The sequence below is a fragment of the Ranitomeya variabilis genome, chromosome 2 (genome assembly GCF_051348905.1).
Source record: "Ranitomeya variabilis isolate aRanVar5 chromosome 2, aRanVar5.hap1, whole genome shotgun sequence".
Taxonomy (NCBI): Eukaryota; Metazoa; Chordata; class Amphibia; order Anura; family Dendrobatidae; genus Ranitomeya; species Ranitomeya variabilis.
This window is the reverse complement of record NC_135233.1, coordinates 723,442,003-723,454,607: the sequence shown is the minus strand read 5'-3', so window position 1 is coordinate 723,454,607 and position 12,605 is coordinate 723,442,003. Positions and strand designations below refer to the sequence as shown.

The 12,605-nt window shown below is 45.8% G+C and overlaps 1 protein-coding gene across 1 annotated transcript in view; it reads left to right on the top strand.

The window, feature by feature from the left end:
• The window catches only part of MAN1A1 (mannosidase alpha class 1A member 1), a 248,095-nt gene extending 246,488 nt beyond the window's left edge, over window positions 1–1,607 (top strand). The window contains exon 12 of the mRNA XM_077289550.1: window positions 697–1,607. Coding sequence (XP_077145665.1) covers window positions 697–823 — 127 coding nt within the window. The 3' untranslated portion in view covers window positions 824–1,607. The remainder of the gene's footprint in view (window positions 1–696) is intronic.
• The last annotated feature ends 10,998 nt before the right edge of the window (window positions 1,608–12,605 follow it).

Here is a 12,605-nt window from a genome sequence, read left to right as displayed (position 1 = left end):
AAATCTAGCAGTTTTCTATTTATTGCTACCGCTATATAATTGTCGATAAGATAAAGCTATGTAACAGAGATTGACAGCGGCATTTAGATAGTTAACAGCTGTGGGAGGATCGCGATTCCACCCGCGGCTGTTGCAGGCACATGTCCGCTGTATAGATCAGCTGTCATGTGCCTGGAAAAGGTGTGGGCTCGGCGCCGGAGCTCGCACAAAACAGGGGGAGTCCAACATGTGGCGTAATTATACGCATGTCGGAAAGGGGTTAAAAACTAGAGGCTTATTCTGCGAGGAGCCGACCTTTTCCGGCTCAGAGTGGTCATGGACCGCTCCTGCGGCTTCCAGTGACATCACGTCGACAGAGCAGCTCCTTCTCTTCCGCTTTGCTATGTTAACTAGCAATGTCTTGCTGATTGACAGCCAGCGCTCCGTTACTTAACTGCGAGGAGAAGGCTTTCAATCGGCAGTGAAGCCCCATAGACAGAGCAGACTGATAGATGAAGAGCTGTTCTGTTGATGCGAAACACCAAAATAGCTGGCAGGTCCTTGACCACTCTGAGCCGGCCGAGATCAGGCCGGTCAGTATACATATTAATTATAGTGTTAATTATAGTGTTTCAAGCAGTCACTGTTTGTAAATGATTCTCTATGATGCATGTAAAAGTGAATATTAATTATTTGTACCTTGCTTTGCCTTTCCAGGTATCTCTACTTATTATTTTCCGAGGACGACCTTCTTCCATTAGAACATTGGATTTTCAATACTGAGGCACATCCACTGCCCATTATCCTAAAGGCTGACAGAACGATAGAAAGCATAGAGAAATGAGAGGGACACAAATGGCTTTTTATACCGGAAATTCACTGCATTCCTGCAAAAGTCTGATCTTTTGTTTTCTTTCTTAGATCCAGGACTAAACTCTCTTCTTCATGTCGATCAATCATTTTTTGTGAACCGACATTTTGCAGTCTGTCATGATTACCGATTCCTGAGTGATTCTAGAGCCATTCCTTCGTGATCTCACCAATGACTGTGAATAGAAAGCACCTTTTCTTCTTGGGCATTCCATTAGAGATACACCGCCATCCTTCGCCATATAGAATAGAACAGTCTGCACTTTTTGTTACCGACTCTTCTTTCCTTTCATTTGACTGCAAAGATCCTTCCTCCTCTGTGAGGAGATTGTCTGCTTTAAGCTGTAATATTTTGCCATGTTGCAAAAAGCCATAACGATTAGTATAAAGAGCGACTTCTTTTCCTTTCCAGTTATATGTGAATCTGATTTGTCTGAAGCTCGCAGAAGACAAATTGTGTAACTGTGACATCTTCCTCTTATGCGGGTTTTCTTTGGTAAAATATTTGAAAGATTGCTTTTCTAGGAGAAGAGCTATAGAAGTGACTTTGTTTCATGCAGACATAACTCTATTTTTGGTAGTGGCCCTACGTTTTTGTTTTTAATCTGTGTTAAATTAATAGCCATCTAATCTGTCCAATGAAGCTGTTCTTAAAGTATTTTGATGATAAGACTAGATTTATCTATATATATCTATAATATCTGATCTATAGACAATCCAGGTGTGACAAAATAAAATATTCAGATTATTTTCCTAGGGCAATATGTCGCTTGTCCTTCATAGACTAGTTCATGTGATTTGTAAACCAGGTTTATGAGGTTATTTTCTGTTTATTTGGGAACCACATTATCTGTTAAGGTCATGCTGGACATTTAGGGAATTTCATAGCCACATTTCGTGGACTACAGTGACCACTCTACTGAAACCAAATGCTTAGCTGTTAATCCCCCCATTGATATTGTCTAGTTGTTTATATTAAGCTTTTAGGCTATGTGCACACGTTCAGGATTTTTCGCGGTTTTTTTTGCTAGAAAACCGCGGGAAAAAAACGCATACATTAACCCCTTCATGACCTCGGGATTTTCCGTGTTCGTTTTTCGCTCTCCTCCTTCCCAGAGCCATAACTTTTTATTTTTCCGTCAATATGGCCATGTGAGGGCTTATTTTTTGCGGGACGAGTTTTACTTTTGAATGACATCATTGGTTTTACCATGTCATGTACTAGGAAACAGGAAAAAAAATTCCAAGTGCGGTGAAATTGCAAAAAAAAGTGCAATGCCACACTTGTTTTTTGGTTGGCTTTTTTGCTAGGTTCACTAAACGCTAAAACTGACATGCCATTATGATTCTCCAGGTCATTACAAGTTCATAGATACCAAACATGTCTAGGTTCTTTTTTATCTAAGTGGTAAAAAAAATTCCAAACTTTGCTAAAAAAAAATTGCGCGATTCTCTGATACCCGTAGCGTCTCCATTTTTCTTGATCTGGGGTCGGGTGAGGGCTTAATTTTTTTGCGATCATCAGATCGCTCCTATGTAGCTGAATTACAGGCTTGCTATGAGTGCCGACTAGGGTTGAGCGACTTTCATTTTTTTAAGATCGAGTAGGGTTTTGGGAAACCCGATTTTGTCCAGAGTCGAGTCGAGTGCAGTCGGCCGATTATCGCTAAAAGTCGGGGATCGACCGAAACACGAAACCCAATGCAAGTCAATGGGGAAGCATAGTCGGCAGTGAGTGGAGGCCAGGAAAACACCTACAGTGCCCATTTTAATGCCAAAAACATCCATTCTTGTTTCTGAAGCTTGCCAATCTTAATTAACTGTATAATAATAGTTGGGCATAAGGAATTGGGGGAAAGTTGTGGGGGGAGTAGGGCTGGCTCAAGTTTTTCGTGGGCCCAGGAAATGCGGACTACGTCACGGCGGTGTTGCAGGGAAAGGTAAGTATTTAAAAGTTGCAAGTGCTGTGATCCTGAGCAAGCAGGGGGGGCCCACTCGTTCGCATTGCCACTGGCACAGGGCCCCTCAAAGTACGGCGGTGTGTTTGCATGGCGGGGGCGCCTCCCACCAGCAGCGACACTTTTGCGTACTCTGAGGGGCCCTGTGCCAGTGACGTCGCCAACGAGTATGCCCCCCCACCTGATGAAGGAACCTGCACTTTCATCTGCACCTTCCTCTTTGTCCCTGTGTAAGGTGGTATAACATGCGGGAAGGGGAACCTTACTTTCAGCAGGGTCAGATTCTGGCTGTGTAGAGTACAAGGGGAATGTAGTGGTCTAGGTCAATGTACCAGCAGACTCATTTAGCAGTGGCTGGGCAATGGGCAGGATGAGGAGGAAACAGATATAGGGCCAAAGAATAAAGTAGGCTACATGCAGTTCAAAATTGGTAACAGGACTAAACAGGCGGCATTGCTTTGTTCAGTGGAGTAGCAAACCCAAGAGCAGCAGACACTGTTTCAAGGGCCTAACCACACTAGTAGGCCAAATGCAGTTTAATATCTGATAGTATAGGGCGAAAGCCAGAATGTGGAAGCTCAGCTTTGTTCAGTTGAGGACAACACCAGGGAGGGGCAGACACCTTTAGTAGGCCGGAAAAGCCTATTGCATTTTTTAAAATGGTAATTTGGAGCAGAAGGTTGAAGCTCAGCTTTATTTAGTTGAGGGCAACACCAGGGAGGGGCAGAAGCCGTTAGTAGGCCCTAACCACCATTTTTTTTTTTTTTAAAACCACTTAATGAGAGCCGGAAGGTTGAAGCTCAGCTTTATTTAGTTGAGGACAACACCAGGGAGGGGCAGAAGCCGTTAGTAGGCCCTAACCACCATTTTTTTTTTAAAACCACATAATGAGAGCCGGAAGGTTGAAGCTCAGCTTTATTTAGTTGAGGACAACACCAGGGAGGGGCAGAAGCCGTTAGTAGGCCCTAACCACCATTTTTTTTTTTTAAACCACATAATGAGAGCCGGAAGGTTGAAGCTCAGCTTTATTTAGTTGAGGACAACACCAGGGAGGGGCAGAAGCCGTTAGTAGGCCCTAACCACCATTTTTTTTTTTTAAACCACATAATGAGAGCCGGAAGGTTGAAGCTCAGCTTTATTTAGTTGAGGACAACACCAGGGAGGGGCAGAAGCCGTTAGTAGGCCCTAACCACCAATTTTTTTTTTTTTAAAACCACTTAATGAGAGCCGGAAGGTTGAAGCTCAGCTTTATTTAGTTGAGGACAACACCAGGGAGGGGCAGAAGCCGTTAGTAGGCCCTAACCAAAGTTGAAGGCCAAATGCAGTTTAATTTCTGATACTATAGGCCGAAAGCCAGAAGGTGGAAGTTCCGATTTAGACAGTGGAGGACAATTTGAATTAGGGACTGCAGACAGACTTAGTAGGCTGTCCCCTGTGGACCATGCATCCACCACATTAACCCATTGCGCCGTAATGGACACGTAATCTTCCGTGGCCATGCCTACAGGTCCATGCGTCTGTTGTCAGGTGCACCTTTGTACTCACAGATTGCCAGAGTGCATGGACAATGCGGTCTTCTACATGCTGGTGGAGGGTTGGGATGGCTTTTCTCGCAAAAGAAGTGTCGACTGGTTAGCTTGTAGCGTGGTACAGCGTAGTCCATCATGGCCTTATTAATAGTAAATAAAATATATAACTAGGCTCTATGAACTTTTAAATAGGTTCCAGGGGTACACGGGCAGCATTGGTGTGGTCAGTGGAGGAGTATTGCAAGTAGGGGCTGCAGACAGGCTATCAAAGGCCTAAAATAACAAACAGTAGGCAGTCATGGCAGTTTTACATCGGTTACATGGATACACAGGCAGGCACTCCAGGCAGCATTGTGCTCAGTGGAGGAGTATTGCAAGTAGGGGCCGCAGACAGGCTATCAAAGGCCTAAAATAACAAACAGTAGGCAGTCATGGCAGTTTTACATCGGTTACATGGATACACAGGCAGGCACTCCAGGCAGCATTGTGGTCAGTGGAGGAGTATTGCAAGTAGGGGCCGCAGACAGGCTATCAAAGGCCTAAAATAACAAACAGTAGGCAGTCATGGCAGTTTTACATCGGTTACATGGATACACAGGCAGCTAGGTGGTGAGTGGAGGAGTATTTAAAGTAAGGACCGCAGACAGGCTATCAAAGGCCTAACATAACAAACAATAGGCTCATGGCAGTTTTACAGCGGTTACATGGATACACGGGCAGGCAGCTTGGTGGTGAGTGGAGGAGTATTTAAAGTATGGACCGCAGACAGGCTTCGAAGGCCTAACACAATAAAATGGGCTGGCTGTAGGCACTTTAAAATTGGTTCCAGGGGTACACGGGCAGCAGTGGTCTGGTCAGTGGAGGACTAGTGGAAGTATGGACCGCAGACAGGCTTCGAAGGCCTAACACAATAAAATGGGCTGGCTGTAGGCACTTTAAAATTGGTTCCAGGGGTACACGGGCAGCAGTGGTCTGGTCAGTGGAGGCCTAGTGGAAGTATGGACCGCAGACAGGCTTCGAAGGCCTAACACAATAAAATGGGCTGGCTGTAGGCACTTTAAAATTGGTTCCAGGGGTACACGGGCAGCAGTGGTCTGGTCAGTGGAGGCCTAGTGGAAGTATGGACCGCAGACAGGCTTCGAAGGCCTAACACAATAAAATGGGCTGGCTGTAGGCACTTTAAAATTGGTTCCAGGGGTACACGGGCAGCAGTGGTCTGGTCAGTGGAGGCCTAGTGGAAGGAGGGACCGCAGACAGGCTTCGAAGGCCTAACACAATAAAATGGGCTGGCTGTAGGCACTTTAAAATTGGTTCCAGGGGTACACGGGCAGCAGTGGTCTGGTCAGTGGAGGCCTAGTGGAAGGAGGGACCGCAGACAGGCTTCGAAGGCCTAACACAATAAAATGGGCTGGCTGTAGGCACTTTAAAATTGGTTCCAGGGGTACACGGGCAGCAGTGGTCTGGTCAGTGGAGGCCTAGTGGAAGTATGGACCGCAGACAGGCTTCGAAGGCCTAACACAATAAAATGGGCTGGCTGTAGGCACTTTAAAATTGGTTCCAGGGGTACACGGGCAGCAGTGGTCTGGTCAGTGGAGGCCTAGTGGAAGGAGGGACCGCAGACAGGCTTCGAAGGCCTAACACAATAAAATGGGCTGGCTGTAGGCACTTTAAAATTGGTTCCAGGGGTACACGGGCAGCAGTGGTCTGGTCAGTGGAGGACTAGTGGAAGGAGGGAGCGCAGAAAGGCTTCAAAGGCCTAAAATAACAAACAATAGGCTCATGGCAGTTTTACAGCGGTTACATGGATACACGGGCAGGCAGCTTGGTGGTCAGTGGAGGAGTAGGGACCGCAGACAGGCTATCAAAGGCCTAAAATAACAAACAATAGGCTCATGGCAGTTTTACAGCGGTTACATGGATACACGGGCAGGCAGCTTGGTGCTGAGTGGAGGAGTAGTGCAAGGAGTGTCTGTCCCAGTACTCCCAAAATATAAATAGATGTTAATGTCTCGCAAAACAACCAAAACAAAAAAAAAGATGGCATACTTAGGTACAGGGGTGGGCTCATCTGCTGTGTTTCTGACATAGTAATTTGGCAGTAACTATTTAATGGTGCCAATATAGGACACAGACACAGACTACTTTAAGTTGCATCATAGATGTCTACAAATTTGTATTGTCAGTGCCAGACATTGAATGATGTCAGCGAATAGACTAAAGATTGGTGGAGCTGTGCGACATAATTTTGCACGTAGTACAGCCCAGTTTGAGCTGGGGTAGGGGGGAACTCTCTTGAGGCCGGCGGGACCGCCCCAGGGCCACTCATGTTACAACGGTGTGTCTGACGTTGGGTGCGCACCACCACCGCCAGAGACACTACATTGTACTATGAGGGACCCAGTAGCAATGCCGTCAACCAAAAGCGAGCACACCCACCTCTTCAGACAAACAGCAGTCTCACGGGTGCTTGCGCCAAGTCGCGATACCACGGCCCCGTGTGGGGAGTTTGGCCATTTAGGGAGGTGTAAACATGTCGTATGCTGTACAATCTGCAGCAGCAAATTAGACATTAGAAAAGTAATTCACAGGCAAGAGCTTTTCATAGGAAAGCTAGGTGTCGGCCGGGCAAGGTGGGGCAAAAGATTTTGAAATCCAGTTGTGGTTCATTTTAATGAATGTTAGATCGTCAACATTTTGGGTAGCCAGACGAGTCCTTTTTTCGGTTAATATTGACCCTGCAGCACTGAATACTCTTTCTGATAGGACACTTGCTGCCGGGCAAGCAAGCTCCTGCAATGCATATTCTGCCAATTCTGGCCAGGTGTCTAATTTGGAGGCCCAGTAATCAAATGGGAATGACGGTTGAGGGAGAACATCGATAAGGGATGAAAAATAGTTAGTAACCATACTGGACAAATGTTGTCTCCTGTCACTTTCAATTGATGCAGCAGTACCTGTCCTGTCTGCGGTCATAGCAAAATCACTCCACAACCTGGTCAGAAAACCCCTCTGTCCAACGCCACTTCTGATGTGTGCACCCCTAACACTCCTAGTCTGCTGCCCCCTGGAGCTCGTGTGAGAACGATCACGTGCGCTGTGTGCTGGGAATGCCTGAAGCAAACGGTCAACAAGAGTTGATTGTTTGGTTGCTAATATTAGTTCCAAGTTCTCATGTGGCATAACATTTTGCAATTTGCCTTTATAGCGTGGATCAAGGAGGCAGGCCAACCAGTAATCGTCATCGTTCATCATTTTCGTAATGCGTGTGTCCCTTTGTAGGATACGTAAGGCATAATCCGCCATGTGGGCCAAAGTTCCACTTGTCAAATCTCCGGTTGTGATTGGTTGAGGGGCAGTTGCAGGCAAATCTACGTCACTTGTGTCCCTCAAAAAACCAGAACCCGGCCGTGACACGCAACCAATTTCCTGTGCCCCCGTGAAAGTTTCCGCATTAAAAATATACTCATCCCCATCATCCTCCTCGTCCTCCACCTCCTCTTCGCCCGCTACCTCGTCCTGTACACTGCCCTGACCAGACAATGGCTGACTGTCATCAAGGCTTCCCTCTTCCTCTGGTGCAGACGCCTGCTCCTTTATGTGCGTCAAACTTTGCATCAGCAGACGCATTAGGGGGATGCTCATGCTTATTACGGCGTTGTCTGCACTAACCAGCCGTGTGCATTCCTCAAAACACTGAAGGACTTGACACATGTCTTGTATCTTCGACCACTGCACACCTGACAACTCCATGTCTGCCATCCTACTGCCTGCCCGTGTATCCTCCCACAAATAAATAACAGCACGCCTCTGTTCGCACAGTCTCTGAAGCATGTGCAGTGTTGAGTTCCACCTTGTTGCAACGTCTATGATTAGGCGATGCTGGGGAAGGTTCAAAGACCGCTGATAGGTCTGCATACGGCTGGCGTGTACAGGCGAACGTCGGATATGTGAGCAAAGTGCACGCACTTTGAGGAGCAGGTCGGAGAACCCAGGATAAGTTTTCAATAAGCACTGCACCACCAGGTTTAAGGTGTGAGCCAGGCAAGGAATGTGTTTCAGTTGGGAAAGGGAGATGGCAGCCATGAAATTCCTTCCGTTATCACTCACTACCTTGCCTGCCTCAAGATCTACTGTGCCCAGCCACGACTGCGTTTCTTGTTGCAAGAACTCGGACAGAACTTCCGCGGTGTGTCTGTTGTCGCCCAAACACTTCATAGCCAATACAGCCTGCTGACGCTTGGCAGTAGCTGGCCCATAATGGGACAACTGGTGTGCAACAGTGTCATCTGCCGATGGAGTGGTTGGCCGACTGCGTTCTGTGGAAGAGCTGTAGCTTCTGCAGGAGGACGAGGAGGAGGAGGAGGGGGTGCGAACGCCTACAGCCAACTGTTTCCTAGACCGTGGGCTAGGCACAACTGTCCCTAAATTGATGTCGCCTGTGGACCCTGCATCCACCACATTCACCCAGTGTGCCGTGATGGACACATAACGTCCCTGGCCATGCCTACTGGTCCATGCATCTGTAGTCAGGTGCACCTTTGTACTCACAGATTGCCTGAGTGCATGGACGATGCGCTGTTTAACATGCTGGTGCAGGGCTGGGATGGCTTTTCTGGAAAAAAAGTGTCGACTGGGTAGCTCGTATCGTGGTTCAGCGTACTCCATCAGGGCTTTGAAAGCTTCGCTTTCAACTAACCGGTAGGGCATCATCTCTAACGAGATTAGTCTAGCTATGTGGGCGTTAAAACCCTGTGTACGCGGATGCGAGGATAAGTACTTCCTTTTTCTAACCAGAGTCTCATGTAGGGTGAGCTGGACTGGAGAGCTGTAGATCGTGGAACTTTCGGGTGTGCCGGTGGACATGGCAGACTGAGAGACGGTTGGAGACGGTATTGTTTCCGCCGGTGCCCTACATGCAATATTTCCTCCTACAAAACTGGTGATTCCCTGACCCTGACTGCTTTTGGCTGGCAAAGAAACCTGCACAGATACTGCCGGTGGTGCGGAAAATGGTGGCCTTACAGTGACGGAAGGGATGTTGCGTTGCTGACTAGCTTCATTGGCCGAGGGTGCTACAACCTTGAGGGACGTTTGGTAGTTAGTCCAGGCTTGAGAATGCATGGTGGTTAAGTGTCTATGCATGCAACTAGTATTTAGACTTTTCAGATTCTGACCTCTGCTTAAGCTAGTTGAACATTTTTGACAGATGACTTTGCGCTGATCAGTTGGATGTTGTTTAAAAAAATGCCAGACTGCACTCTTCCTAGACTCTGATCCCTTTTCAGGGATTGCAGACTGAGCTTTAACCGGATGGCAACGCTGTGCTCCAACAGGTTTTGGCTTTGACACGCGTTTTGGTCCAGATACGGGCCCGGCAGATGGAACCTGTTGCGATGTTGATGCCTGCTGCGGCCCCTCCTCCACCTCCGCTTCTGAACTACTGCCGCCTGCACCCTGTTCCCCCAATGGCTGCCAATCGGGGTCAATAACTGGGTCATCTATTACCTCCTCTTCGAGCTCGTGTGCAACTTCGTCTGTGTCACTGTGTCGGTCGGTGGTATAGCGTTCGTGGCGGGGCAACATAGTCTCATCAGGGTCTGATTGTGGATCTGTACCCTGAGAGGGCAATGTGGTGGTCTGAGTCAAAGGAGCAGCATAGTACTCTGGCTGTGGCTGTGCATCAGTGCACTCCATGTCAGAATATACTTGTAATGGGCATGGCCTGTTAAATGTTTCACTTTCTAAGCCAGGGACGGTATGTGTAAAGAGCTCCATGGAGTGACCCGTTGTGTCGCCTGCTGCATCCTTCTCTCTTGTTGTAGTTTTTGCTGAGGAGGACAAGGAAGCGACTTGTCCCTGACCGTGAACATCCACAAGCGACGCGCTGCTTTTACATTTACCAGTTTCGGAAGAGGAGGCAAAAGAGCTAGAGGCTGAGTCTGCAATGTAAGCCAAAACTTGCTGTTGCTGCTCCGCCTTTAAAAGCGGTTTTCCTACTCCCAGAAAAGAGAGCGTTCGAGGCCTTGTGTAGCCTGACGACGAAACTGGCTCCACAGCTCCAGACTTAGGTGGAATATTTTTATCCCCACGACCACCTGATGCTCCACTACCACTACCATCATTACCAGCTGACAATGAACGCCCACGACGACCTCTTGCACCAGACTTCCTCATTGTTTTAAAATCTTAACCAAAGTAACTTTATTTGTTGCTATCAAACAACTTACACGGTGAGCTATAACTTCAGTATGATTTCAATATCCCTTAACAGGTTGGTGAGACCACAAGGAAAATCAGGCACAATGTTACACACTCTGTTTTCTGTGGCACAAAATCACAGAGATGACACACACGCAGGACTGTCACTCAAGCACTAATGTCAATATTAATCTCCCACCTAATTTATTTATTTTTTTTTCTCAGGGAGACTTTAGAAACCAAATAATATTAAAAAAAAAAAAAAAAAGGCTTTCTATGGCCCACAATTAGAGAGAGAGAGGTGGCACAACCAGGAGTCAAGACTGGCGCACAAGCTGAAAGGGCAATATTACTCTCCCACTGTTTTTTATGTTTTTTTTGTTTTTTTCAGGGAGACTTTAGAAACCAAATAATATTAAAAAAACCAAAAAAAAAAAAGGCTTTCTATGGCCCACTGAATGAAAGGGAGAGAGGTGGCACACCCAGGAGTCAAGACTGGCACACAAGCTGAAAGGGCAATATTACTCTCCCACTGTTTTTTTAGGTTTTTTTTTTTTTTTCAGGGAGAATTAGAAACCAAATAATATTAAAAAAAAAAAAAATAGGCTTTCTATGGCCCACTGAATGAAAGGGAGAGAGGTGGCACACCCAGGAGTCAAGACTGGCACACAAGCTGAAAGGGCAATATTACTCTCCCACTGTTTTTTTATGTATTTTTTGTTTTTTCAGGGAGACTTTAGAAACCCAATAATATTTTAAAAAAAAAATAAATAGGCTTTCTATGGCCCACTGAATGAGAGGGAGAGAGGTGGCACACCCAGGAGTCAAGACTGGCACACAAGCTGAAAGGGCAATATTACTCTCCCACTGTTTTTTTAGGTTTTTTTTTTTTTTTCAGGGAGAATTAGAAACCAAATAATATTAAAAAAAAAAAAAAAAAAAAAAAAAATAGGCTTGCTATAGCCCACTGAATGAGAGATAGCACACACAGCAGTGGCACACAAGCCCTTACTGAGGCCAATATTTTTCTCCCACTGATTGATGTAGTGTTTTTGTGTTGAGGTAGAATTTAGAACACAAATCACGGAAAAAATAAATAGGCTTTCTATGGCCCACTGAATGAAAGGGAGAGAGGTGGCACACCCAGGAGTCAAGACTGGCACACAAGCTGAAAGGGCAATATTACTCTCCCACTGTTTTTTTATGTATTTTTTGTTTTTTCAGGGAGACTTTAGAAACCCAATAATATTTAAAAAAAAAAATAAATAGGCTTTCTATGGCCCACTGAATGAGAGGGAGAGAGGTGGCACACCCAGGAGTCAAGACTGGCACACAAGCTGAAAGGGCAATATTACTCTCCCACTGTTTTTTTAGGTTTTTTTTTTTTTTTCAGGGAGAATTAGAAACCAAATAATATTAAAAAAAAAAAAATAGGCTTTCTATGGCCCACTGAATGAAAGGGAGAGAGGTGGCACACCCAGGAGTCAAGACTGGCACACAAGCTGAAAGGGCAATATTACTCTCCCACTGTTTTTTTATGTATTTTTTGTTTTTTTCAGGGAGACTTTAGAAACCCAATAATATTTAAAAAAAAAAATAAATAGGCTTTCTATGGCCCACTGAATGAGAGGGAGAGAGGTGGCACACCCAGGAGTCAAGACTGGCACACAAGCTGAAAGGGCAATATTACTCTCCCACTGTTTTTTTATGTATTTTTTGTTTTTTTCAGGGAGACTTTAGAAACCCAATAATATTTAAAAAAAAAAATAAATAGGCTTTCTATGGCCCACTGAATGAGAGGGAGAGAGGTGGCACACCCAGGAGTCAAGACTGGCACACAAGCTGAAAGGGCAATATTACTCTCCCACTGTTTTTTTAGGTTTTTTTTTTTTTTCAGGGAGACTTTAGAAACCAAATAATATTAAAAAAAAAAAAAAAAAAAAAAAAAATAGGCTTGCTATAGCCCACTGAATGAGAGATAGCACACACAGCAGTGGCACACAAGCCCTTACTGAGGCCAATATTTTTCTCCCACTGATTGATGTAGTGTTTTTGTGTTGAGGTAGAATTT